This window comes from Macrobrachium rosenbergii, chromosome 46, assembly GCF_040412425.1.
Source record: "Macrobrachium rosenbergii isolate ZJJX-2024 chromosome 46, ASM4041242v1, whole genome shotgun sequence".
Classification (NCBI taxonomy): domain Eukaryota; kingdom Metazoa; phylum Arthropoda; class Malacostraca; order Decapoda; family Palaemonidae; genus Macrobrachium; species Macrobrachium rosenbergii.
In genome coordinates this window covers 9,161,751-9,189,743 of record NC_089786.1, presented here as the reverse complement: position 1 = coordinate 9,189,743, position 27,993 = coordinate 9,161,751, and the positions used below count along the sequence as shown (strand labels likewise).

The following is a 27,993-nucleotide window of genomic DNA, read 5'->3' as shown; positions in this document are numbered from 1 at the left end:
TTCTCTAGTCAACTTAAAACATTCGGACACGCTCGTGTGATATTGGTAAACATTAGCGCGGGAATTACACCTTCGGCTGCTTAGAAATTCAATTACCAAGATCATTCCGTCTGTATCAGTAATTTCAGTGTCATTGCGTTCTTCAGGTTGCTGTAAGTATTTTAATGAATATCGAGATAATTTCAAATTCATGTAGGCCTTAAATATTGGGCTAATCCAGTCTAAGACCGAGGTGCTTAGCCTGGTAGTACCGTAACCTTAGTGTAAACTAGATTAAGTTGTAGCCTAAGCTAGCATAGTTTTCTTAGCTAAGCAAAAATAAAGGAAAACTAACAGCCCTTACCATCCAAAACGGTGTTATTTTACTTTAACACCAGTTCTTGATAGCGTACTGGAGTTTTCTCGCCTTGTTCTCCAACCCCCATAGGCCTACTAGGTCTAGGGGTAATAGCCTATGCTTAAGCTAATATGATAAGTAGGCCTATACTAAAATCTCTCTGAAATGGTATTAAAATGAAAATTTACAAACTGAATAACAAAACAGAGGTTAACATCAATTAGCTTAGGCCTAACCCCTAATGGTGAAAGCAGCATAGATCTATTGTTTGGGGTTGAAATGCTGGACAATAGTCTTAGCTGAGGCTAAAGTGAAGTTAAGGGTACTTCGGCAAGTAGCTTATTAGGCTACGGCCTCTGGGTCAAAAGTACGATTAGGCCTAATTGATGTGGGCCGTTATTTATGCTAGGCCTACTTCAATAATGACAAAGTCAACTCGCCTTCATAAGAGATCCCAAGGGCAACCCCATTTAATATTCAAGGAAAGTAGCCTTATAAACTAGGCAGCAACTCTACAGAAAAGCTCCGCTGGACGCCATGTTTAGTACCAACCTCTTGGGAATGAATGTAGCCTACAACATAAAACTGAAAGATGATTAATTTCTCTTATTCTCTCATCTGTACTTCTTTAGCCTATAGGCCTATTAATAGTCTACAAGTATAATGTTCACCCCAAAAATTTTATTAAGTGATATTTCCATGCAAAGCGCTAATGTAAAATTACCAAAGTATGCTACATGGTTGTTGTGCTGACATTTGGTTATAAGAATTAATGGCAAATAGGCTTCTAGAACTACCATTCATTCTAAAACTGATGAAATATGGGTTTTCTGATAGTTATTTTTTATGAATACCCTATGATAGTCATCTCTATTGTAAATCTTTTGGTAATTCTAAGCCGGTGTTCCATGGTGAGCTAGACTATGGCAGTTGATGTTTTTCTATGTTATTTTGCTTGCTTTACAAGAATTTAAAGTAATATTTTGTCAGCCACCTGTAATAAACTGTAATTGACCTTTGAAGACTGCACGACGGTACCAACGGTTCTGGCACTGACGTATACAGTTCAAAGGTAAATTACAGTAAAGCTATAGCTGACCAGCAAAATATTACCTTAAACTCTTGTAAAGCAAGTAAAACAAGATAGAAAAACATTAACTGCCATAGTCGTTAGCATAGTCGACTGGACACTATTCGAAGCTTTCGGTCAGGACGAAGAAACATACACGGTAAACAAAGTCACCATGTTTAAGTTCTGGTAGAGGGTGTAGGATATGTAACCACCAGGGAGCCATATGTTCACTAGGGGAAGATGGGGTACTGGGGGAGGAGGGCACAGAAGGTAACGGCACGAGAAACTTCTCAGTTCTTCCTGAAACCCCCTTCGCTGTGTTTAGTACTGGCTCCTGGGTGTTCAAATGTATTTCACCATGTCCAGTACTAGCCCCTGGGGGTTCAAGTGTATTTTGCCGTCTTCAGTACTAGCCCCTGGGGAATCAAATGTCCCTAAGTGCATTTCGCAAAGTTGAAACTTTAGAAGGACCAGAAAAACTTTTCTCCTATGCAAGTATCTTCAGTAAGTGTAACGGCCTGATGGGTTTTATAATCATTCTCCCCTCTTTACATTGTGATGCCATTTTCAGTAGTTGCAGCATACAAGTAATACTTCCTGCAATAGTACTGTTTGGTTTTCCTTTATAACGGCTACCTTTGTGTGCCTGGTTCCAAAATGTATTTTGAATATTTTTCTTTTATTTAATGCTGTATACAGTAACAGTGTTTGTTTGCTACAAGGTGGCATCGTGGTCTACCCCACCCAAAATTTTCAAATTGCAATGGGTCTTTTAAATGTTCTTAAGCTATTGTCAAAGTACTTTTACTCCCACCTAAAACCCCGATTCCCAACGGGCACTTACCATGAAGCAGTCATTACAGTTCTAAGAATCTGAAATTATAGCTGTAATGCTTACAGTTAAACGAAAAATATTACTTCTAAATTCTTGTTCACCAGGTAAAACCCTAGTGAAAAACGTCAAACCATTAGTCCAGTTAGGTGGAATGCTGACTTAGTTCTACTGATCTTTTTTTGAGGTTAGCCTTAGTACAACAGGACATTATCGTGAAAACTGGGAATTTCAGTTATTAGGAATAACTGGAAACGAATGAAATCGGTAATCGTATAATGTCCTGACTTTACTAAAAAAATCTCACAGAAGGAAGCTGGGTTCTACCTTACCTAATTGGCACTAATGGTTTGATTTTTCACTAGGGTTCCCACCACTATGTTAGGCATGATAAATTATAATGGTTTAACCAAGCAGTTACAGTAGATATGAATATCAGATTCCCAAAATCACTTAATGACTGCTTCATTGTTGTGCACAGCATTGGCCATGTTATGTCTTAGCTCTGGGTAATAAGTAGTGACAGCTATTAAGAACATTTAAAAAGTTGCCTAACTGCACATGAAAATAAAATGGAAGAGTCATGATGCCACCTTGTAGCAAACAAACACTGTTACAGTACATATTAAATAAAAGAATAATATTCTGGAATACATTTTGGAACTACCACACACACACAGTGGCGCCATAACATGGAGTTGCACCAAACAGTACTATGGACAGGGGATAATTACTTGTATGGTCTTCTAGAGTTTCAAGAACAACTTAGGGAAAATGGCATCACAATGTAAAGACGTAAGAATGATTATAAAACCCATCCAGTTAGGTGTGTTATCTGTAACTTTTGAAGATACTTGCATAGGAGAAAAGTTTTTACTCCACTGGGAAAACTTATTGAAATATATGCCACTGCTGCAAGTAGTGAAAACAGCAGTATATAAATGCTTAATTAGTTATTGGTCTAGCTAAGGTTTAAGCTAAGTAATTAGTTAAGAGACTGGCAGTGCAGTATTAGGCTTCACAGTAGGTTAATCATTGTATAAAGCTAAAATGTGAATGAAAATTATCCAAGGGGTCCAAAGTTGAAGTCCCCATCTAGGTCTTGGTTCAGATAGTCCAGGTAAGGACAGTCATGTTAGGTTAGTTTAGGATTGTCTAAAAAAGGCAAGATTAATTGTTAGTTACTGTACTAACGAGAGGTGCATTACGCTGCGCTGGGCAGGAGGCCAGTTAAAGGACTTCCTGTTGAAACGCAGCTGCCAGTCATGAACTGGGTCCTTTATCGCACTGCATTTGGGTTTTTTTTGGGAAATGAAATTTCAAAACAAAACCCATCATTCACAATTAGTCTGGAATGCAGGCTAATCAGAATGAGTGACTTGGATCACAGTGCCATACAGTCCTTCAGCTTCATGCACAGAGTAATGCCTATGGAGGTGAACTGCCAATTGAATTATTGCATGCAATTGCTCATGCATTTTGTGTTCTCTTATTCACCACATGGCTTCTGGAGCACTAATTTACCTGCTGTCAGTGATCATCGATGGTTCATTCGAACAGTATTCAGGATTCTATGGAGCAGTCTTTAGTTCCTGAAGCATTTCTGCAGAAATGCCCATTGGATTATACTGTCCTCTTAAGTTCTTAAAGACTCCAGGATCCTCTGAAGCCATCTTCAGCTCCTGTCGGATCCACCAATCCCAAAGAAATTTTCGGAAGGACCAAATCCCATTCTTTCTTCATACAAAAATCCAATGGCCTCAGAGCCTGGAGATCATCTTAAAGCCTTCGGAAGCCCCAGGAGCCTCCAGAATTCATCTCCGAGAATGTGGGCTTCCCCCAAAGAAATCTTGGAAGCCATTCATCTCTAATTTCTTCTCTATAAAACTCTGTTCTTTAGTGTTGTGCAAGAAATGCAAAGGCTACAGAGCCTGGCAATTGTCTTGAAGCCTTCAGAAACCCAAGATGTCTCCGGAATTCCCAGAAGCCTCCAGAATTCCCAGATTCCCTATGTCACACCGGGAGGACAAGAAAAAAGTTAAGTATACCTTAGTTTTACGAGACCACTAAGCTGATTAACAGCTCTCCTAGGGCTGGCCCAAAGGATTAGATTTATTTTACGTGGCTAAGAACCAATTGGTTACTTAGCAACGGGACCTACAGCTTATTGTGGAATCCGAACCACATTATAGCGAGAAATGAATTTCTATCACCAGAAATAAATTCCTGTAACTCTTCATCAGCCGGCCGGGGAATCGAACTCCGGCCCAGCGAGTGCCAGTCCACAGCTCTACCGACTCACCCAACGAAGAGCTAGGAGGACAAGAAAGATCCACTTGGAAATTATTATTATAGATACTCTGCAATTTGCAGTCAGCTAGCCTATCGTGTTGCTCCTTGTTTCAGTTCATAATTTAGGCTAACTTTTTTATTTTGAGATTCCTTGGTCAGCTCAGCAGTTAACAGTTGATATTACAAGACATACTATTTTTAAAAGTCAGGCAATAGTAAAGCGTGTCTTACTTGATTGGGGCTTCACCCCAGTGTGGCCTCCCTTATAAAATAGTGCAGCTGGTTAAAAGAATTGATTAATGTATAACTTAGTTACAGCTGGCGTAAAAACAGCCATTTCCAGTAATTTATGACATCCAGTAGGCCACTTATTAGCCGAGAACTAGTATTTGCAAGGTGTGTTTGCTCTTAAGGACTAAGCCAGTTAGCTAAAGTCGCTATGTACCCTATAATTTTCCTACTACATCTCTAGCATTTCATGAGGGTAAGCTAGGCTTAGGCATATTTCATCCCAGGTGTTAGCATCATAGGGTACTGTAATTTCTTTTTTCACGGTGAAAAAAAAATATGAATAGTGATGATTTTTGGATACAAGTTAACAAGTTAGAAATGGAATAGCGTACTTGATTTGTCTGCTATATTTTTGCTAAAAAAGATTTACGACTTCATGTTGAAAATATTTCACAAAATAATTAGACAAGGCAAAACTCTTGAGAAGGTTATTTACAGACTTCTTAAGGAGATATCCTGGAATAAGTTCCACCTTTGATATCTTAATATCTAACAAGTGTTGTACAGTATTGTATTTTATGAATCTTACAAGTAGATAGAATAAAGGTGTATAGGGTGAGATGGGCAAGGCAAAATGCTGTAGTGTGTTTAGAATAGAAGTACAAAAAAATTATACCAGAAGTAAATTTCATACTTTCAACCCAGTGAGATTCCAGTGGCAAAGTAACTTCATCCATTTGAAAATTATAAATTTATTAAAGAATACTTTGTGCAAACAACACACTGTACTTTGATTTACATAGCTTGCTTTGGAAAGGCCTAACCAAAACAAATGATCTCGGCATGCAGTATTTGTGGAGTTTATGCAGCACAAACAGATTTGGTGCGTGGCCAGAACCTTAAAGGGTTGATATCTCTCAGAGATGGGTAACTCATAAAATATACTTGTAGAACAAAACCCTTTAGTTATAGTTAGTCATATTTCATGTTAAACAGAAACATTAGTTGGTGGACAGTGGACTGTGAGATTGACATATATGTAGTGACTTTTTCTTTCAGATCCTCAAGTCAGTGTGGCTGGGTCTATTTTACACAACAGGACAAAATATGTCTAATGGGTGTGTGTGAAAACTTGATTCCTATATTTTCTCACCAGCTGAGAAAAAATGTACAGTTAAATTGATTGATTTCTGGCGGTGGTAATAGTCATCAAGTTTAGTGTTTGTGTTTTTATAGGCAATATTTGCTAATACATCCAGTGCTTAGTGTGTGTCTTGTTAAAGAAATGTATCATAATATTCATGTGCTTTTTATTTTCGTTAATCAGGTATTCATCATTTTAAGGTCTGTAAAGATACTTTTGGAAGTATTTTGTACAAAAATTAAATATAAGGTATGGTATGTGATCATTATTTTTGAATTTCAGGTTTGGAATAATCTGGGTCTTAACACAGAGCTACTCTTAGAAAATGGTGTTGAAGGATGAAAAGACAGGGATGTCAGAAAAATCCCTGATAACAGCTTTGCAAAGGCAGTTAAGAGAGAACCTTTGCCCCTGGAGAGCTACTGGAAGTTCAGGTGTGGTGATTAAAGTAAATGTGATAGATTTTTGTTTTATTTTATACTGGCTCGTTTTTACAAATGTGAAGCTTCTTACTCCTATACACATAATGTTTGGTATATTTTGTACAAAAGTATATGATTGTCAGGCAGTTTGCCAAAATATGGGTATTTAAAATATTCTTGTTCTCTTCATTGTATGTCTGTAAGATTCGTGTTAAATTTATCAGGAGCAAAGTATTGCAATTTGGATATTTATTCTGGCCTAACTCAGCATTATGAATTTCTTTTCAATTTCAAAATTTGATTTCATTAATCAGATGCTTGTTTTATAGGTGAGCTGTTGTTATCTAGGTATTGTAATCAGGCTCAGCATTTGGAAGAACTTTTAACTAGGACTTTGAAACTTGGAGAGAGCAACTCTGCCCTTGTTATAGCACCAAGAGGTACAGGAAAATCTGTGGTAAGTATTAAGGAATACAGTAGTATGAAGCATGCCATTATAATTTATTGATTTTCAAGATGAGTGCAGCTTAATAATAAGTCATATGTTGATATGATGGATTTAGTGTAAAGTATTATTCCAAACTTATGTATACCTTGCCGAATGAAAATGAAATGGGTCATCATGTCTGTATACCTAGTACTGTAGTTACACTTGTCAGTTTAACCACTGTTACCATACGTATCCCCATAGCGGGGTAGTGCTGTCAGTGCACCTCATGCGATGCACTGTAGGCATTACTTTTGGTTCTTTGCGGCGTGCCTTCAGCCCCTAGCTGCAACCCCTTTTGTTCCTTTTACTGTACCTCCTTCCATATTCTCTGTCTTCCGCCCTCTCCTAACAATTGATTCATAGTGCAACTGCGAGGTTTTCCTCCTGTTACACCTTTCAAACCTTTTACTGTCAGTTTCTGTTTCAGCGCTGAATGACCTCGTAGGTCCCAGTGCTTGGCCTTTGGCCTAAATTCTATATTCAATTCAATTCACTGTTACTATTCTGTATCACTAGTATCCTCACTTGGTCATAATTTTATTCTCAGAGTGGGTGGTATCATCACAGTCTAGGCAAATTTTCTGACATGCATGTGTAATTCTTGTTTGGAACTTCAAGATTCTTAATTATTAAGTGTGTCTTTATATAAATGATTGTTTTAAGTCTTATATGATGTAACTTGTAAACAATGCATATAAGACCAGGGTGACTAATTAGAGCTGGGGGTGAGTGAGGGAAACAGGAAGGATATTACAAATTATGATATAATAAAATAAAGTAAAGGTGATATTAAAATGAGCTTGATACAAAGGCATTGCAGTCAGAACCAAAGCCAAAGGAATGAATAGAAAACCAGACAAGCATGAATGTCTGATTTCAGTGCAGCATTCTGTTTCTAGCCCAAGTTAATCTCCAGTCCAGAATTTTGTTTTTTCAGTTCTTTGATGAAGAAGGATAGATTTGGTGTAAGCATGAAAAACGTGTAGAGAATATGAATATGTAGGTCATTAATGTAATGATGGTTGCTATCAAGTATGGTAGGAGTATTATAGTTGCTACACATTTTGGCATCCAGTATATTGGTGGCTATGCTATTCTGTGTGTGAGGCTATGGTATTTATGTTAAAATAATTGTCAGAGTAATATGCTTTGGTTTTGGCAAATGTAAGGATGTTCAAGAAAATGTTTTTAAATGTGTTTATCAATATTGAAGAAAAATACAGTAACCATGAAAATGTAATACAGGTAACTAGGAAAGTCCTGAGCCTCATCTCATCATTGACTAATATGGGTAAGGACAGCTTTTCTTCACAGATTTGATATTCATAGGTAGAATTTTGAACTTTTAATATTTCTGTATCATATCTCATTCAGCAATTTAACTGTTTCGTTTTAGTTAGTTAACTTACTGCTAGAGAGGCTACGAGAGAGTGGGATTCTTGGTAATGGTTTGGTGGTGCGTCTGTCTGGGCTGGTGCAGACTGATGACAGACTTGCTCTTAAAGAGATAACAAGCCAACTGAGACTTGAATCAGCCACAGCCAACAAGGTGTTTGCTTCTTTTGCTGGTAAGATTTTTCATTTGCTTTGGTCCTTTGTATGGTTTCCACTGTATGCATGCAGTAATTAGTTTGCATATTTTTACATTGTTAAATTGTTTAGTTTTGCAAATGACAAAATGCTTTAAAGAACTGGGATGACTTTTATTTTATTTGAGCTAGTGAAAATTTAAGTTTTCTTTTTCAGCGGTCTGTCAATAGCTAATTACTACACTTATTCTTTTTATGCTTTATTAAGGATTGGATTTTCTTGGATTATAAAAAGTAAGACATTTGTTATAGACAGGTAGTCCCTTTGAATCATGTTGGGCTCCTAGAATGCTGGCTCTATTTTCTAAATCTTCCAGTATGCAGTACTTATATAAATTTCATGCTATGCAAAACATCACTGATCTGTTTTCTGATAAAAAGTTTACATATGACTTGGACCAAGGTGGTTCCAAATTTTGTTACTGCTACACTGTACAGTTCACTTAGTCCAATCCACCATGCCAGTTCTTTGGCCCTAAATGCTGTACATTCATCCAAAATAGTCCTGATGTTCAACTATATCATCATCAGTGAATTCTCTTCTGGGCCCTTTCTTGTCCCTTCTCATCATTTACCCAGGCAATTTCATTCTTTTGAGATCTAAGCCTATTTTATATTTCTGGATGGCAGATGTTCCCACAGTTTTGTATGTGGACTTCCGTGCGTTACAACTATGACATAGCTCAAGTTTATAAACTCATTTATCATCATATAACCCCATATGTCCACTGCTTAAAGAATTACAGACTTGATTCATATCAGTACTTGAAGCATTCACTGAAGTGTGGTGTGTTACATGGAGGAGTACAGTACATGCCTTATAAATGTGCCATAAATTTTATACTGGCTTTCAGTAATGCAGCAGTCATATTCACTTCGTCCAGTATTACCATCCAGTGTATGTCTCTCCCAGGTAACAAATGGGCTATGTCCTTTAGCTCTTACACTTTTTAGAGTAAGAATCCTATGCTCCATTTAAATTTTGTAATCAGAGTACATTTTTTAATTCCACTTCTTTTCACATAAAATATTTTTCTTTTTACCTAGAGAGATGAAGCATTGGTGGAGCTATTCCAAAATTGGAGTGGCTATCTCATAGTAAGCAACACAACTGTTCTTCAATGTCTCTAACCCCATTTTTCCTGCTTGGAACTCTTGTGAATGTGTATTCACTTTGGCATTTTCTTACAGAACAGTCCAGTTTTGTCACAACTGAAAACTTGTTCTGGAAGTTATCCTTTTTCTTTCAGACCTACTGGAAATTGGCAGATGCAGCATCTCCAGTCATATATCCTTAAATTCAAAATGATTCTATGGTATTCTTTTCTGAAATTTTTGTAAAGGCTCAATGTTTTTTGACACAACATATTACCATCCACCAGATCAAGTTTTCCTTTCATGTATTCTGTTCTGAAAATTAATGCTTTTTCTTTGTACACTTAGGTGTTTATCACATACTTTGGATGTAACTTTTGCTTTATCAAGAGTAAAAGCAAAATTAGCATGAAATTCTTCTCTTTACAAACCACAAGAAATTGAAAGTCCTTGCTTTTTGTACAAATTGCAACTTGTGAGTCACCCTTTTCGCCTTAATTACTGTCAAGGCCTTGGGCACACTACTGTGTATGCCAGAATTGCTATAACAAAACTGTATGAGCAAGAGATGAAGCTTAAGGGACACTTAAGAGTAATAATTCACACTGCTGTTTGAGCAGGCGGGTTTATGCAGAATTTTAAATCGGATATAATTTCAAATTCTTTGATTTTTTAGATTTAATATACCGTATATGCTGGCATATAAGGCGACTCAGCGTATAAGACGACCCCCATTTTTCATGTAAAAATGTAGGTTTAGAGGTATGTTTGCCATGTGAGATGACCCCATGTGGCCATAGTGGGGTCTTGTGATAACTGTATTTGAATAATGGTGCTCTGGAATAAGCTAGCAACAGAGTGAGAGCTCACTCATCCGATCTAATTATGGTAATTACCTATGGTAGTTATTGTAATTACAATTGTTTTGTTTACAGTATCAATAGTTGTGCCACTAGTGATTCACTTGAATTACCTACGGTTTTTACCGTTATTACAGTTGTTTTGTTTACAGTGTCAATAGTTGTGACGGTAGTTAACTATTGACACAGCTATCGACACTTCAGGGGTTAGCTTATCGTTAAAAGTCTCGGTTGGATTCAAGGTTTGCTTTTTACACTCAGCGTATAAGATGACCCCCCACTTTGGGGAAGATTTTTTAAGGTTAAAAGGTTGCCTTATACGTTAGCATATAAGGTATTCAGATTATCTTTACTGAATTCACATTTATTGTACATGTAAAGCCTAATACTCTGCTGTATTTAAAATAATCATGAAGATAAATGATTTTGGTCCAATTTTCCCTTTATGGGATTAGACAAAATGAGTTCTATTCACTTTTCTGTGTCCTAGGATGTTTCTGTCTGAACTCCCATGAGGGCTAGGTCTTCATCCCCTTTCTCCAGCTATTCCTTTCCCTTGTATGTCCAAACCCTCAAAAATCTTTGAGCTCTTAGTAGTTTTTTCAAGAGACACCACTTGTCTCCATCAATTCCCCATTCCCCATTCATAATACAATCTTTCAGCTGTGCTGTGAGAATAAATCTTGGCATTTTGTGATCACACCGTTTCAAAATAATCTCCATTTTCTCTGTGAGTGCCCATTTTTCTTTGCATAGATTTATAAGGCATTATGCACCAGTCATATGTTTTTGCTCTCTCGACCATTGTGTCATTCTTATTTACCAGCAGCTTAGCCTTTTGTCTTCATATCATCCATACTGTGGATACTCTATTTCTTAGCATGCTCTTAACTCCTGCTTCACAGTAAGAAAACTCTACCTCCTATGTGCCATTTTATTACAATGGAGTTCTCAACTCCCATTTCTTCTCCATTTGTTCTTGTAATACACATCAGGGATTGAATATCTCCTCCTTTGTTTATATTTGTAATCCTGAGCACTCTTGTAACACCATCTGGTATATTCAGTGCACATGTAGAATAACTCCCCTTCCCTACACACACACACACACACACACACACACACACACACACACACACTCTCTCTCTCTCTCTCTCTCTCTCTCTCTCTCTCTCTCTCTCTCTCTCTCTCTCTCTCTCTCTCTCTCTCTTTCTATAGGTCACTGCCCTGATTGTATGTTTACCCTTGCTTCCTTTCCAATTACTGTAAGATTGTTTTGCTTACAGTAGTTTCATTTTTAGTTCTCTCTTCATTCCAGTCTTCCATATTTTAAACATTTCCTTCATCCCTTCCTCAGGTTCTCCTTTCTGTTTGGAAACATGAACATAGCTATTATTTTTCTCTTTTTTCCAGAAAACCTTTCATTTCTACTGGAATGTTTGCGTTGTGGTAGCAAAGCATCTTCAAAACCTGTTGTCTTCATTTTGGATGAATTTGACCTCTTCTGTCATCATCGAAACCAAACCTTACTCTACAATCTTTTTGATGTGGCTCAGTCTGCACAGGTAGGTTTTTTTTTTTTTCAAGCTGACTTACTTTGTGTAGTTAATTTTTTTATTTCATTACTAAAGTCAGTTCAGAAAAGCTAGGTTAGTTGACTCTTCCATTTATAGTCTTGTAAACCTAAATGTTCAGTTTAATAGGCCTCTGTGATGTTGCCAGTTTTCTAATTAGTTTGGTTAGACTACTAATCCTTGGGGATATTAAAACTCGAGGGATATTGGTCCAGTACATCTGGTATATATTGAGATTTCTTGTAACCTTTTAACTGTGCCTTTTTTATTCTTTTGACAGAAGGACATTGTCAGTTTAACAATAATAATAATAATCACTCTAGCAGTACAGTACTTGAAACATGAAAACTGAAATAGATTCCCAAGACTGTTTTCTTTTTCTCCAAAGTCTGATAGAACTGATGATCACTTTCTGATTTGTATTATCATTTATGTTAAGGTGAGAAAAACCGTATTCCTCACCTATACAGTACTTGTATTCACATTCCCACCTTTATTAATTTCATGAAATACATTGATATTAATGCTTTGTTATTAAACAATGTGTAATACATAAATTTTAAAAAGCTTTTGAGTAATGTGCCTTGCACAACACAGTGAATAATTAGAGAGTACTGTCTTTCTCTTCTTAAATTCACCCAAGATCTTTTTGATTAAGATGTTCCATCAGTAGCTATCATTTTTCCTTATTTCTTTACATACACATTTCATTGTTAAAGCTGTGCAGTAATAAAAAAAAAATTTGCTTTTAACACGAATCAGATATATTTTTTCAAGATTATGCAAGTGAAGTACAGTACATTGTTTCAGCAGCGTTTTAGTGACCCATATTCATAGTTTGTAAAGTTTTTGCTGTACTCAATAATGATAAATGAAAATATTGACGTCTTAATCAAAACAATACATAGTACCATATGAAGGATATTTATTTATTTTTTTTTTTTTTTTTTTTTTTTTTTAGATTGACAATTTCTCATTAATTTTGAAGACCTTGTTCTTGACATGACGAAAAACAGTTTGTTCTATCTTGGGTTTTGGCAGTTTAATGCAGCACTTTGCAGAGATCACTGAATATCATTAATAGCATCTAGTATTATGTAGATATTGATACTTAGCACATAGACCTCTGTCACTGTAATAAGTGACTGCTGGCCTTTTTTTATGCATTTTTCCAATCCTGGCTCTTGAATAGTAGGCATACTGTATTGATACTTATGGAACAAATTGTGTATGGTCACTATTCGACTTAAGAATTAGTTACGTTCTGGATAGCCGTTTCTGTCTTAAATTGTTTGCAAGTTGGTTTTTAATATGCAGTGCATAATCTTCGTTGATGGTTATCATCCCGAGTTACCTCAGAAGTCATAGAGTATACTATTTTCACTGTATTTTTAAGTCATGCAGTATTATAAAGAATTACTTTGGATGTTAGAAAGGTAAAAAGAAGAAAATAAAATTTTGATTCATGCAATATTCAAAATTTTGGAATTTATGAATTTGGAGAGAATTTTGCAGGAGCAGCATCTGACATTGGGAGTTCACAAAGTAAACAGTGCACACCGCCATCTATTGACAAAAATACATATGAAACTTTTCCCATGGGGAGAAGAAATATATTGAAAATGGGAATTCATCAAAGGACAACTTAAATTGGGAAGATAGAAATAAGTAGGAATATTTTATGAGAATGAACAAGTATTCTCGTGATTGTAAGAAGAATACATGTTAGTTAATCATGAGAATGCTCGGGATAATCGGGGAATGGGTTAAAGGAACAGATTCTTCTTCTTCCTCATGTTTTTCTGTTTGCAAAAATTTCTTACTAGCGGAGTAGGCGTGCAGAGCAAAATTTGAACTTACGGGTAGCAAAGGGGTGTGCTCCAAATACAGTTTTAACTTGTGACCCTGTCTGTTTGTATCTCTGATTGTTCATAACACAAATGTTTGTAAGAAAGGTGGTGACTGTACAGTACTTTGGTTCTTCATTTTATTTGATGAGGTTGGGGCTGCACAAGTGGATATCATCAGGGACTTATGTACTTAAGTAACCACAACATGCAAATTTTTCTGCCTGCTGACCAAGCTTGTAAATACCTTCTAACAGAGCTGTAAGAGGGAACTTGAGATATTCTTTATGAAGTGTGACCTTAACTTGAGCCTCTTACAGAATTCTTCAAGCTCCTTACCTTAAAGACTCTATTCTTAGGTGTCTCTTGTGTTAGCCAAAAAAAGCAAATGAGCTGTGTGGTCTGTCATGTTTAATCGGTATAGCTTTCCAGTTTTAGCTACTTCTTGCCATATAGATAAGTCAACTGTTTAACAGATTCATAATAGATTTTGTGGTACTGGCTGTACAGGTAGTGCATGAACATTGGGTCTTAACATTGTGACCTTACTGATCCAGTGTTAGACCACATAATACAGTACCAACTTTTATCACTTTGGTTGAATGTTATGTACCCCAGCCTCCTACATGCCTCCTAGTCGGTCTTGATTTTAGGATATGAGTACATTTTGCAGAGAAATCTATCTATACCTGGAGGTGTTAGATACAGTGCGTTACAGAGAGTAACATTAGATACAGTGTGTTTACAGAGAGTAACACAACTGGAGAATAAAAGATTATTAAATTTGTCAGGGTGCAGTGGTATTTGCAAAAAAAAGTTTGTACAGTCATATATTGACAGTGCAAAAACATTTGTACATTCTTACTGATTTGTAGCACATTTTTTAATAGTTATAATTATTGCATAACTATGAACAGTGTTCTAAAAATTTCCTGGTTCCCAAATCGTAAGAGTACTTTTTGGGCCTGCAGTTGATGTAGTATTACTTACCAGTACTAGTTATACTGGTGATTATTGTTAGTAATATTATTGGTACATTTATTGTGAAGTAATTCCACCAGATCATTTTAGGGCTGGCATGGAGGAGTTGTTTTTAAAATGGAGAGGATTAAAGTTTAAAGAAAAGTGGGAATAGCTGTAAAGAGAAAAACAGGAAGCAATGCAGCTTTGAGCTGAAGGGACAATACAAAGAGCCTTTAGTAGCATCTACAGTACAGTGCACTGCACAATGGCATTAAGTCCCCTCCCCCCTTTAAAGATTACTGGTCAATAAATGAATGAATGACTCCAACACAGTTGTATGACCAGAAATTATAGGTCTTCATGGAAACAAAAAGGAACCTGTCCAGTTTTAATCTTGGTTTATCCTTGCAATTTTAGATATTAGATGGTAATCAGATTATTTTCCAATTTCAGGCACCAATCTGTGTAATAGGATTAACATCACGTTTAGATGTCATAGAATTGCTTGAAAAGAGGGTAAAGTCCCGGTTTTCGCATCGACAGATTCATCTTTTTAGTGAGGAGAAATTTGATCCTCATTACCTTGATACATTCAGGATGCTTTTGCAGCTACCACGTACATTTCCAAGTAAGGTAAGTATCACATGGTAAATTTTTTATTCTGAGTTTTTTCTAAAGTAGTGTAAATTTTTCTACATTCCCTTTTTATCAAAAGTAGTTTAACCAGGTCTGTTACCTCTCTATAATCTAATAGACCTTTTTGTTAAATTTCCATAATCTTATAAAGTATGATTGTCAGGTTCCATATTTGTAAAGACTTTTTTTGTTGCATTTCCTTAATTGTTTCTATAATCATATAGAGCATAATATAAATGCTTAAGCAGTTGAGTAAGACTGCCAAGTCATATTGCCAGACTCTCATAGGACTCACCCAAAAGATGTGTTCTTAAGTAACAATTAAATGAAAGAAGGTAAAGTTGAAGTTAGACGGCTAAGTAAGAAGAGACCAAAGGAATTGAATTAAAAATATACAAGACAAGAAATGTGTATGGGGTTAGAGGGAAGATGCAAAGAACTCTGGTACCATCAACAGTGCACCACTCAAGCCACATTAAACATTATTCTTGTATAAGAGTTAAGAACTTGAGCATGCTTATGTAAAAGAAGTTGGACAGCTAGGTGTAAAGAGGCTAAAATGAATGGATGAATAGTTAAATGCACAAAGCAGTGATTTTGGGGCCCCTTTTAATTTAGTACACAGTGTGGTACAGGCGGTCCCCAGTTGTCTGTGGGCTTGGTTATTGCAATCCGGTTTTATGGCACTTGTCTAGCAATGAAAATTGGCAATTTTCGGCGGCGTACATACCTAACAGAGGTTTCTCAAGGAAAGGTGCTTCATTGTTTTTTGTCATTATCTTAGAATGTATGCCTGTATCATTTGCCATTACAATGATGGCCAAGGAAGAAATGCATAAAATTTTAGTAATCATAACCGTTTTGTGATTTTAACAGTGATCATGACTGAAATTGTATTACAACAGCCAAAAAGGAACTTTTTACATATGTAAATAATAGAATTGGGTTCAATTGATAAGTTGAACTTTTATATTCAGTTTTGGAAGGTATGAGGTAGCTGAGTTGTGTAAATGTATTTTTAGACATATCTTAAGACAACACTTTAGGTTGGAATATTAGTTAAGAACTGGGAAGTCAAGTAAACTGGTCGTAATATTTTTATCTGAATTATTGTAGGAGTTGTATGATGTATATTTGGAAAGTGATTGTAATGGTGGTTACAATGGAAGGGATATTTACTAATAAAGATTGTTTTTAGTTTACCAGTAAAACATTTTAGGAACTAAGAGAGTAGGAAGTTGTAAACATGCAAGAATTGAAAGCATGGTTTCAGCATATTGCAGTCATTTCAGGAAATGTAGAGGAGTAGCTGTTAAGCACAGTGACTCCATTATTCTGACTTATTTATATTCAGTAGAGTTCTAGATAAAGCAAACAGTCATGATGCTAAATAGAGTCCTAGAATGACACTAAATATTGAGAGATAATGATTGGAAAGGATGTTGATAGATGCAATTATTTTGTTCTGATCATTATTTCTTTCCTTACTAGTTTTCAATCTGTCCACAAATCAGTGTTCTGATTAAGCTACGTGGTAAGAAGTTGTGCACAGTTGTTTTTACCATTACTTTGAAGCTTGGCTCTTCATTTTTTTCTGATTCACAGGCCTTGGCGACTCATGCCTAAAATGAAAATGGTTACAGTATGGTATTTACATTGATTCTTTACAAAATCAAGTTTTCAAGCTTAAGTGCCATGTTACTTGACAAAAATTATGTAGCCATTTTCAGGAGGAAGTAGTTTGACAGATTGCCTTACTTTAATTCACAATATACTTTTTATTTTACAGATTTTTGCCAAAGAATGGAATGCCAACATAACAGCATTAACAAAAAATGCTAATGTATGTAGCTTGTTGAAGAGGCAGTATGACACCACCCATGATGTCAGGTCCTTAAAAACATTGCTGGTAAGAATTGTAGATGAGGTAAATCTGTTTTAAGGAGTATTGGTTATGTTTTATTAATTGTTCGCATTTTTTGTTAGAATTTTATAATGACATTATGCTCAGTTTAAAATGAAAGAACATTAGAGAAAGTCATAGCCATAGCTCCAAACAATGAATTAGAACATTTTTATAGAAATTAAGAATAGCAGCTCTGGAGAACAGCAACTATGAGGTAATTAAGTAGGTTGACAGTGTAGAGTATATCACTGAATGGAACTGTGTAAAGATTGCCAATATTTTGTAGACTATATGTGAGAAGATATGGCCTGAAGTTATTACTTGGCTGCATATGAATTTTTTTTTTTTTCCTCTGATAAAAATGGTCAAAGTACGCCAATATAGTTTAAGCAAATAATAGCCAAAAAAGTGCCCATAGAGTAAGAAGAAAGCCACCACATGATAAGAGAATACGAGAACTTGAGGAAGGGGTTAGTGAGAAGGTTGACCAAATGAATAGCATGTGATTCACTTCTGTCAAGAAGGAAAATTATTAAAAGAAGAGCAACTCCAAATGTTAATGCCTCATTCCAAATGAGGCCAGGTGCCAGTGATAAGGAAATTGTGGGATATCTCATAGACAGTTTTTAAGGCAATAGAATATCCAGAATATTGGCCTGGAAAGGATTTGATTTTATTAACAGTAGAACTTATGTGATGTTAGAGGAAGAAGTAAGTATAAATTGACTAAGGAACATTATGTACTCCACATTCAGATTTGCATATAAATACGTACTGATAACTGAGTCTGGTTTGGGATCTTCATTGCTCACTGACTTTGAAGTGCCATAATTTATGTTTTTATTGAAATGTCATCTCTCTCCTATTTTTTAATTCCCTCTTATCTACATTGAGATTGTTTTTTTTCATAAATTACCATCTCTTCTATCTAGGTGTATATTACTTAGAATTTAGATACTGTATACAGAACTTGAATGAGACATTATGTATACAATTGGTTCTTAGCCACGTAAAATAAGTCTAATTTGCAGATGATGGCTGTGTGTCAGATACGGTTGGGACAGCCACAACTTACACACCAGATGTTGGAACAAGCACAACAGAACTTGGTAGCAGAATCAAAAACAAATGTCCTTCAAGGTCTTTCCATTCTCCAGCTCTGCTTGGTAAGGACTGAAAATTAATGATGATACTAAATCATAGAAAAAGAAAAAAATACCAGTATTTTACATGCCTTCACTAGGTAGATACTGGCGTGATAGTCAACTGTCAGGCAGCACTCATATGAAGCACATACTTTAGTTTAGCCAAATCACCAAGTCAAGAGTTTCAGTTCGCTCAGCTGGATCCCTTGTGAACCAAGTCTCCCTGTTTTCTCTGCCACGCTCTGGATTTTCACTTGTTTGTGTGTCAGAATATCTGAATTTTAAGATGTGTTGGGCAAAGCTCTCCTTTTCCAGTCCATGTGGCATAAGCTTGGAATCACTTTTTGTCCTGGCTTTAAAAGGAACATTTTTCACATAACTAAGGGGATTCAAAAGTCTTCATAATTGAAATGAAAGGAAGTCCTTTTCCCCAAATATTGAGTTATTCAGAAAATTTATTCATTTAAGATCTTCACAACTCCATCCTAATTAGTCAGAGATTTTCTTGTGGCTCTTTGGTTTGTAAGTGGGAGAGGGAGGCCAGTTTAGGTTGGAGCAGGCTCTGATAGGCAGCCACACAAACATTGTCAACTTTTGACTGCTACCTGTGCAGTTTACAAGACAACCAGTTTGGATGAGGATGTGTTAGTTTTTAAACCTTATTATACAAGTCTTACTTGTTGGTTTATCTTGAATTTCAAGTCAGTAGCCTCTGTGGGCTTGTTCCATATGAATAGGTTTCATTTACTGAATAATAATAGTAATTATACCAGTACATAAGAAGGTAGTGATAGACAAACCGTGCTGTATACCTACATTGTGATTTATGTATCGAAATGGTGCATAAAGATCTTTCAAGTGATAGTTATTTTGACAGTTGATGTGGAGATGTGTAAATTATTTCCTTTTTTATTTTTAAAGAACCTTGTTTCCTTCCATATAAAAATATCCCATCTTAAGGTTTGTGTTTTCTTTCATATAAAACCATCCTATCTTAACATACAGAATGTGTTAAAAGTTCTAGAATTTATTGGGTGAGTCCCTTACCCATGACAGATGAATATAAAGTTTTTCATTTTAAAACAGCATCTTTTTACATAATTTTTTCAATTCATACTTTTGCTTTATTCTAAACTTCCTCCATGCCCCTCTAATATTATTCCCATCATCTTATATGTCCTGCTTCCTTTCCTGTGTGTTTAGGTTCTTATACACTTAGTGGTGTAATTCTTAGGGAGTTGCTTAATGTAGTAGTATTAGTAATTTCTGGACATTATTAATGTCCATGATTAATAATTATTTAACTCTTAGTAATCCACAGGATTTAATTAAATTTCTGTTAATATGGTATTTGGTATGAAAGCAGTGTTGTGTATTTGAATGTTTATGCAAAGTTGTCTTTGTGGGAGTTGATTTTAGTGTAAGATTGATTTTTTAACATAAATTTCTATTTTTAGGTTGTTGCAATGAAGCACTTAACAACTGTTTATGAAGGAGAACCTTTCAATTTTGAAATGGTTTTCCGTGAGTACATGAAGTTTTGTTGTAATAAGTCATCAATGCAGTCATATGAACGTCCTGTTATCTTCAAAGCCTACGATCAGCTAAAGGTAAGCACTGTAATTCATAATTTATTACCTTTTAACTGGATTTTACCCCTGAGTTAGAGCTCTGTCAGTGTGAAAGAAAAGTCAAGTGCTGTACTGTTGAACCCTACCCATTCCCAGTCTTGTGTACCTTGTTCCAGTGTTCTTGGTAGTTGAGCAGTCATTGTATACAGGAACCTGAAAATTTATATTTTGGGTTGTAGGTATTACTAGACCACCTGTGACTGTAATGAAAATTTCAGGCCAGTTAGGGCTGTATGTCATTGTGATGAAAAAAGTAGCATTTCCATACCTTTGTATATACATCCAAAGTCTTCAGAGCCTGAGGATCGTCTTGAAGCATTTGGAAGGCCCAGAAGCCTTCAGAATTCCCCTGAAGAAATCTTCGAAGCCTTTTGTCTCCAAGAAGGATCAAAGCCGATTCTTTCTCCATAAAACAAGAAATCCAAAGGCTTCAGAGACTGGAGATCATCTTGAAGCCTTCAGAATTCCTTCATCAGATGTGATCTGATAACCCAGGATTACCACTCTTCATCCAACTACACATTGATGTCATCGTCCTGAATGTTCTCTCTGGTTTTCTTGAACTGCTGTTGGAAGTTTGTAACCTTGAACCCTGGAAAAACAACAGTAGCTGCATCTCCAGCATACTGCCTAGCCAACCTCACACCAAGATAAGAGCAGAGATATCGTTCCAAGCAGGAGCCCAGTTATAGATCGCTGACTTGAGGGTGTAATCCTGAGTACCCAAGTCATGTTCCTTATCTGCCACAGTAATGCCCTGGTCCATTATTTGAAGGACAGATGTTGTATTAGGAGGCAAAACAAGACTTATATGAGAAGTGGGAGAGCCTTTACCTGATTTTGAAGGATACAAGGTTCCTCCATTTAATAGTAAATAGCTTCCTTGCAGAAATGGAAGCCTTTAAATAATGGTACCAATTTACAAGCATATCAGTTATCCCACAGACCTATGGCTTTAGCTTGAGTACCTGAGGAATTTGCACAGGTGATGCTTACTAAGCTTTTGACCAGGTAACTTCAACTCATCAGCCAAGCCGTAAAACAACCTAGTTTCTTCAGCATTATAGATATGAGATCTGATAAGTGATTGCTCGTCAACAAACCTAAGACCTTCCTCCAAAACTTGTCTGTATTTTCTTCTGAAGCATCCAAAGCTTCACCATGATTCATATGGTCAGTAAATCTGTAGTGAAGTAGGTTCAAAGTGGGAGAGCCAACCTACAGAAGGTTTGAACTTAGTGAGGCCTTGCAAAAGTTTCAGTTTTGTCCCAAGAACAGTTACACTTGCCGAACATTGTTGATGATACCCTGTCAAAATGAACAGCCTTATCTAGTTCCTTGCACTTCAGCAAAACATTGCTTTCCATTCATGCTTCTTATCTGCAACCAAGATGAAAAAATTATTAGGGTATACAGTACAGTACTGTACGACAGGTATTCAATATGTAAACCATAAACATTCTTTATCAACTGTTAGGCAAATTAAAAACTACAATAAAGCTTGTAGAATTTCTTTAAATGGTATTAATTTCTGTGATTTTAACGAATTATCTTTCATTACATTGCCTTTACCGGTAATTATAATTGGTGTTAATGTCACAATGAAGCCAGGCAAAGCAAAGCCACGTTCCCTTGAATGTATATTATTATTTATAGTACGGTACGCTGTATTCTTTTTTCACAGCATGCTAACTTCCAAATCACTGTACTATGCCACACAGGTACTCGTAAATCTTATTGTGAAGAACAAATGACCACACTTTGTTTGACATTATGTTATGCGGTGATTTTTTTATTTGTATTGCGTTGCACCACATATGAATGACTTCGTTTTTGTCTGTAGACTTTCACTTGATAATAACGTAGGGGACTCGGTAAGTTCTGGTTCACAATGATCTTTGGTTTTCAGGAGTAGGGTAAGTATTCGCCGGGCACTTATTTTTCATAAGTTTTATTCTTAACACTAAACTATTTCACACGGCCAGCCACATTGGACTTATAAATTTCTTGATGTCAGAGAGGAGCGAGTGACACAATCTTATTCTAAAGGGATTTAAGCTAACTCTAACTAAAAATTGATCAGAATGAACTCTGGACCTATGTTGAATAAAACTCCGCCTCCTTGAGGACGTCTACTTTACTCTTAATGGTTCAATCTTAACTCCCACTTTTGGCAAGGACAAATCAGGTCAATTTTGCTGACCTTTTGATTCCTCTAGCGCCTCCTTCCTTTCCCACATCTTGGAGGTTTGTTATGGTTAGTCTTCAATTTACTTGGTCTCATGGCTCATCATTTTAAACTATCAACATCGTCTCTTGCTCTCTCTCTCTCTCTCATAATCCCGATCAGTGAATCTCATACTTATACAAATGAAAAAATCACCGCATAACAATTATTTTAAAGACAGAAATTAAATTTAAAAACAAAACAGTAATGCTTCCAACTGTTTTTCTCTTTAAATGATGGATGTACTGTACAATTGCATGTTTATTGGATACAATAAACATTGAAAATTATACCTCAAAAGAATAATTCAGTACATTCCATCTAATGCAGGTTGTGGAAACTTGGAGGCAAAGCCCCCATTGTGTTAAATACATCTGACTCATAACAACATTAGGTACAGCACCATTCATTTTTCACCTTAAAGTAACTCAAAATCACTGTAGTGTACATGCAGCAGTACTGTACAGCACTGCACTTTATAATAAGTAAGCCCTGTAATAAGCAACTCTATATTATATTCTATGGTGCTGTACATCATCATTCCATTATTTGGCAATAAAAAAAGTTGTACGCAAATAAAAACAAACAGCATTTTTTTTTTTTTGGCATCTTTCTTTCTAGAGTACTTTGTCATGCCTAATTGCAAATGGTGGAAATTGTGAAGTGAAGCAAAAGCAATGTGCAGCAATGGCATAATTTCTCTACATACTGTATTGAATCTTATACTGCATCTATTTTTTCCTGACTTATGACAAAGCTGTGTACTTTGGTATTAAAAGAAATTGAAGTAATGCACAACATATGTTTAACAAAACCAATAACTTTATCCCTTATGTACTGTACATTACGGGCTGCTCTAGGAGCAAGAGCCTGTGCTGGCAAGTTGCTGGCTAAATCGAGGAAGTACTGTCCATACATAAGGGTGCATCCCAACTATAGTAAAACATGTCATAAGCTCATGTCAGCAACCTTATCTTACACATATCACAGACAGGTTGAAAACAAATCAGTGACCATCAGTGGAGAACAAGGTGTTAATAAATGGATAATTGTGTAAAATGCTAATTTAGTCTGCCATTAAGGTACTGACCTGTTGATAACTAGGAGTTGAGTGAGAAATTAATCCATATCAAGATTAGTTTCCTTGAATCTTGGCGAAGGCTTGGGCACACCCACAAGCTATACTTCCATTTCTCACTGCATTAACACAAAAGTCTTCTTTCCTCACTGACATATTAATGATAGAATCATGCAGTATGTAGTCAGTGTTAGTGATAATGAGATTTGAAACAATGCCTTAGGCATGCCATTAGATTTGTCTATGACAGTGGTCTGTACATATTTGTTGAAGTATATAGTTCCTTTCTGTAAATTATTATTCTTGCTGCAGATAGTTCATCATTGGTGCTTCATTTCTAAAATTTAATGCTTTCATAGAATTACACCAAGTGTTAAGTAATGACTGCTTCTATAAAGTAATGAAATGTTCTCTCCACCCTTTTTTATCATGTACACTTCATGCATTGAAACCAATACTGTATTATTTAAGATAGAATAGAGTAAAGTGAATTCATCAGACGTTTAATCCTGTAAAGGGAAAAATTGAGATATCATAAGTGAAAAGGATATGGTTATGTTTAAATTTGTTTAGAAACTGGTGTATTTGGGTGAAGAAATTATCTTTGAAAACATTGTAGTATGCTACATATATATGGCCATGATAATTTTGCTTACCATTAATTAATGTGAAGAATTTATTTTTTTCATTCCAGAGTTTAGAATTGGTCAGACCTGTTGATAGTTCACGAGGAGTGCAACGTGAGTATCAACTTGTACAACTAATGATGACTCCTTATCAAGTAAATGAGGCTATGTTACAGTTACCTGGCATTCCAACAGATTTACAACAGTGGGCATCATCAGACATAGTTTAAGTGGTATGAATACATATTTGTTGTAACTATAGAATCTGATCATTGTGTAGTTTAGTTACAATTAATCTTAGGTAATATGAGTTTCAGTATACATATCTTTATATTTTTATTAAAATTTGACTAAAAAAAAGGAATTTCATTGTTCTTTCAAAACTAATCCCCCCTCCATTTAGTAGTAGCATTTTTTATCATAAATTCTTCAGAAGCATTGTAGGTCAGAGGGTCAGAAAAATAATTCTTTTACCTGACTATATATACCATAATCTTTGGTTTTATGAAATTAAAGTATTTGTCATTCATACAGTTTTGTGCCACTCATACCCAGTCACAATTTTTAGTTGAGAAGGAATTAATTTGTATTTGAACCTCTTTTGAATAAAAACCAGATCTGTCAAATATAATTACACAAATACTACTCAGATTCCTCATCCATCTACAAATTGATTTTCTAAGAATCAGTCATTGTTGCTTCTGACTGAGATCAAGGTTTACTATAGTCAGCTTTGCCTTTGGCTTTTTGTGAGTACGGTATGCGGATTTTTCTGTGGTACATATATTCACTAATTATTGTATTTTCATTTCATTTTCGTGACTAAGTGCATTTTTTGTGATAAAACCATTAAAATACTCGGGTATAAGCATTTTTAGAGGGGTTTTTTGGTGTTTGAACTATCAAAATAGGCAGCTATAAGCCTTTTTAGAGGGGTGTCAAGTGTTCATGGATTTTAGCTATTCATGGGGGTTTTGGTACGCATCCCCCACGGATACTGGGCTTCGACTGTACAAGAGTGGTACTTGTATCTGGATCCAGGAGACAAGTCTTTCTTGTTATTTTTTTTTTTATAATAGATATGCTGATTGGATGCAGGTGCAAGATGAAAAGAGTGAGGAAATGTGCATTAAGAACAAGTAGCAGAATTTGGTGCTATAACTTTAGTATTTAGGGACATTTTATTTAAAAGTTGTCATTAAAAGTGAATGGATGGTGCTTGTTCATCTTTTGGGCAAGCATTCCTAATTCCGAGTGATTTTTTTTCTCACTATATCTCAAGTAGTTTTATTGGACTTGTATGCATACTACAGTGTTAATCATACTTTAAAAGTAATAATTAATGTCTAAAAGATATTTATTTGTGGAAAAAGAATGAGGCCTCCAGTCATTGACAGTGGAATGTCACCATCCCAACTTGGAACAGGATTGAAAAGCACCCAGTCACCACAAAACACTGGACCTACTTATGCCCTGCATTGTCAGCTGCAAGGTAAGATTAACAGCATTACCATACATCATTTGTATGGTATTTTTGTGTAATTGTTATATACTATGGAATTTGTTATAAACTAGTGAGAGGTGTGCGCTATGCTACATGGGGCAGAAGGGCAGTTGAAGGACTGACTCCCTGTTTAAACATGGCTGCCAATCATGAACTGGGTCCTTGGTCTTAAGGATTTCTCTTCGGGTGTTTCATTGACCCTGTACAAATCGTTGCAGCACCTATAGTCATCATTGCCGTTAATAAATAATGTGGCCTCGAGAATGAAAAGCATAAAATTTCCAAGAAATTGATAAAGTGGTAAAAATAAATTGACGAAACATTTTATATTTTCAAGAAAACCATCTTCCTCCATGAACTTCAAAATATCCTCTCTGAGATCCCAGGAAAGACGATAATTACTCTTGTCATCAATGAGCTCTGAGAAGAAATGATTTCTCAAGTTCCCAAGGTTGGGCCACTGAACCACTGCAAAGTGCTACATGGAGACTGATGGCAATAATATGAAATACACTTTCCCCTGAATGAATTCCTAGCATAGGAGAATTTTGATATAAATGATATAAACTAGGTGATGCAGAGTACAGTACAAAAATAAAAAAATATTTTAATCATCTGGAAAGCAGAAATAGAGCAATAAAGAGCATTCTATTAATGGGAAATCAAGCTGCAATGATTTTCTTATCAAATCTTCCAAGGAGTCCTGCCTTCTTCTTCTGGAGAGGACACTCCGTTTCAAGGGTGCCCTCAAAGAACTGGCCTCCCTAAGAAGCCTTTGGCCCTCACCAGGGCCGCTTCCCCAGCCTGGCAGGATACATGCCTTCCTCCAATGAAGCAGCCTCTGGGTTGGACCCTTCCCTTTAAGGCTGCCCTCAAGAGACCATGCCTTGGGACTTTGGGCCTTATCCTTGAAGTTCTGGGTCCTCTCCAGGCCTGCTTCCTCAGCCTGGCAGGATACCTGCCTTCCTCCGACAAGCAGCCTCTGGTCGGACCCTTCTTCAAGGCCCCCTCAAGAAACTGGCAAGCCTTGGGCTTTTTGGCCTCACCCAGCCAGACAGGCCCACTTCCTCATCCAGGCAGGTTACCTGCTTTCCTCCAAGGAAGCAGCCTCTGGTCAGACCCTTCCCTTCAAGGCTGCCCTTAAGAGACTGGCGAGCCTTGGGGCTTTTGGGTCTCATCCTTGAAGTTCTTAGGCTCTCTCCAGGCACACTTCCCCCAGCCTGGCAGGATACCTGCCTTCCTCTGAGGAAACAGGCTCTGGTTCAGACCCTTCCTTCAAGGCTGCCCTCAAGAGACTGGCGAGCCTTGGGGCTTTTGGGCCTCATTCTTGAAGTTCTTAGGCCCTGTGCAGGCTTGCTTCCTCAGCCTGGCAGGATACCTGCCTCCCTCCGACGAAGCAGCCTCTGGTTTGGACCCTTCCCTTCAAGGCTGACCTCGAGAGACCAGCAAATGCTTGGGGCTTTGGGGCTCATTTTGGCGTTCTTGGGCCTCTCCCTTGCTTCCTCAGCCAGGCAGGTCACTTGCCTTCCTCCGAGGAAGCAGCCTCTGGTTCAGACCTTTCCCTTCAAGGCTGCCCACTAGAGACTGTTGAGCCTTGGGGGCTTTAGGGTCTCATCCTTGAAGTTCTTGGGCCCTCTCCAAGCCCGCTTCCTCAGCCAGACAGATTACCTGCTTCCTCCGAGTAAGCAGTCTCTGGGTCAGACCCTTCCCTTCAAAGCTGCCCTCAAGAGACTGGCGAGCCTTGGGGGTTTTTGGGCCCTCTCCAGGCCTGCTTCCCCAGCCTGGCAGGTTACCTGCCTTCCTCCAAGGAAGCAGCCTCTGGGTCAGACCCTTGCCTTCAAGGCTGCCCTCAAGAGACTGGTGAGCCTTGGGGGCTTTTTGGCCTTATCCTTGAAGTTCTTAGTCCCTCTCCAGGCATGACTCCCCCATCCTGGCACGATACCTGCCTTCCTCTGAGGAAACAGGCTCTGGTTCGGACCCTTCCCTTCAAGGCTGCCCTCGAGACTGGGAGCCTTGGGGGCTTTTGGGCCTCATCCTTGAAGTTCTTGGGCCCTCTGTTTCCTCAGCCTGGCAGGATACCTGCCTTCCTCTGAGGAAACAGGCTCTTTCGGACCCTTCCTTCAAGGCTGCCCTCAAGAGACTGGGGATTTTGAGGAGGGCCACCTCATGGTGCAGTTTTCTTCAGGAAGTTCTGTTTTAGCTTCTTTATCTTGTCCTTTTAAACGATATGCTTTGATATCCAGGTCCCTTCACCTACTCTTTGCTTTCTCTCACTCAGCTTTTCAAATATGACACTTGCTCTCTCTGAAGGCTTCAAGACGAGTTGAAGCATCTGAGATAGTTCCTGGAGACTCTAGAGTTCAGCGCATGCACGAATGGCATTTCTCCCGTCCTTCCAGGAGCCGGAGACTGAAGGATTCCAAAATGTCTTCATGGAAAATCCTGAAGGTTTTAGATCATTTTAACATCGTTTTAACCATTATAGTTCTTTT

The 27,993-nt window shown here is 37.0% G+C and overlaps 1 protein-coding gene across 1 annotated transcript; it reads left to right on the top strand.

Moving 5' to 3' along the window:
• Positions 1-15: 15 nt before the first annotated feature.
• Positions 16-26,104, top strand: Orc4 (origin recognition complex subunit 4). Its single transcript, XM_067089473.1, has 10 exons — positions 16-152; positions 6,191-6,342; positions 6,660-6,787; positions 8,217-8,388; positions 11,778-11,929; positions 15,202-15,381; positions 17,174-17,293; positions 18,322-18,456; positions 19,893-20,045; positions 24,066-26,104. The coding sequence occupies exons 2-10, from the start codon at positions 6,234-6,236 to the stop codon at positions 24,225-24,227; spliced, it is 1,311 nt and encodes a 436-aa protein (XP_066945574.1). The 5' UTR covers positions 16-152; positions 6,191-6,233; the 3' UTR covers positions 24,228-26,104.
• Positions 26,105-27,993: the final 1,889 nt, after the last annotated feature.

Bases quoted from the DNA above. Each gene is read 5' to 3' on its own strand.
- Orc4 (XM_067089473.1), top strand. From the start codon at position 6,234: ATGGTGTTGAAGGATGAAAAGACAGGGATGTCAGAAAAATCCCTGATA. The intron at 6,788-8,216 runs GTAAGTATTAAG...GTTTCGTTTTAG, and splicing joins GAGGTACAGGAAAATCTGTG to TTAGTTAACTTACTGCTAGA. The intron at 8,389-11,777 runs GTAAGATTTTTC...TCTTTTTTCCAG, and splicing joins GGTGTTTGCTTCTTTTGCTG to AAAACCTTTCATTTCTACTG.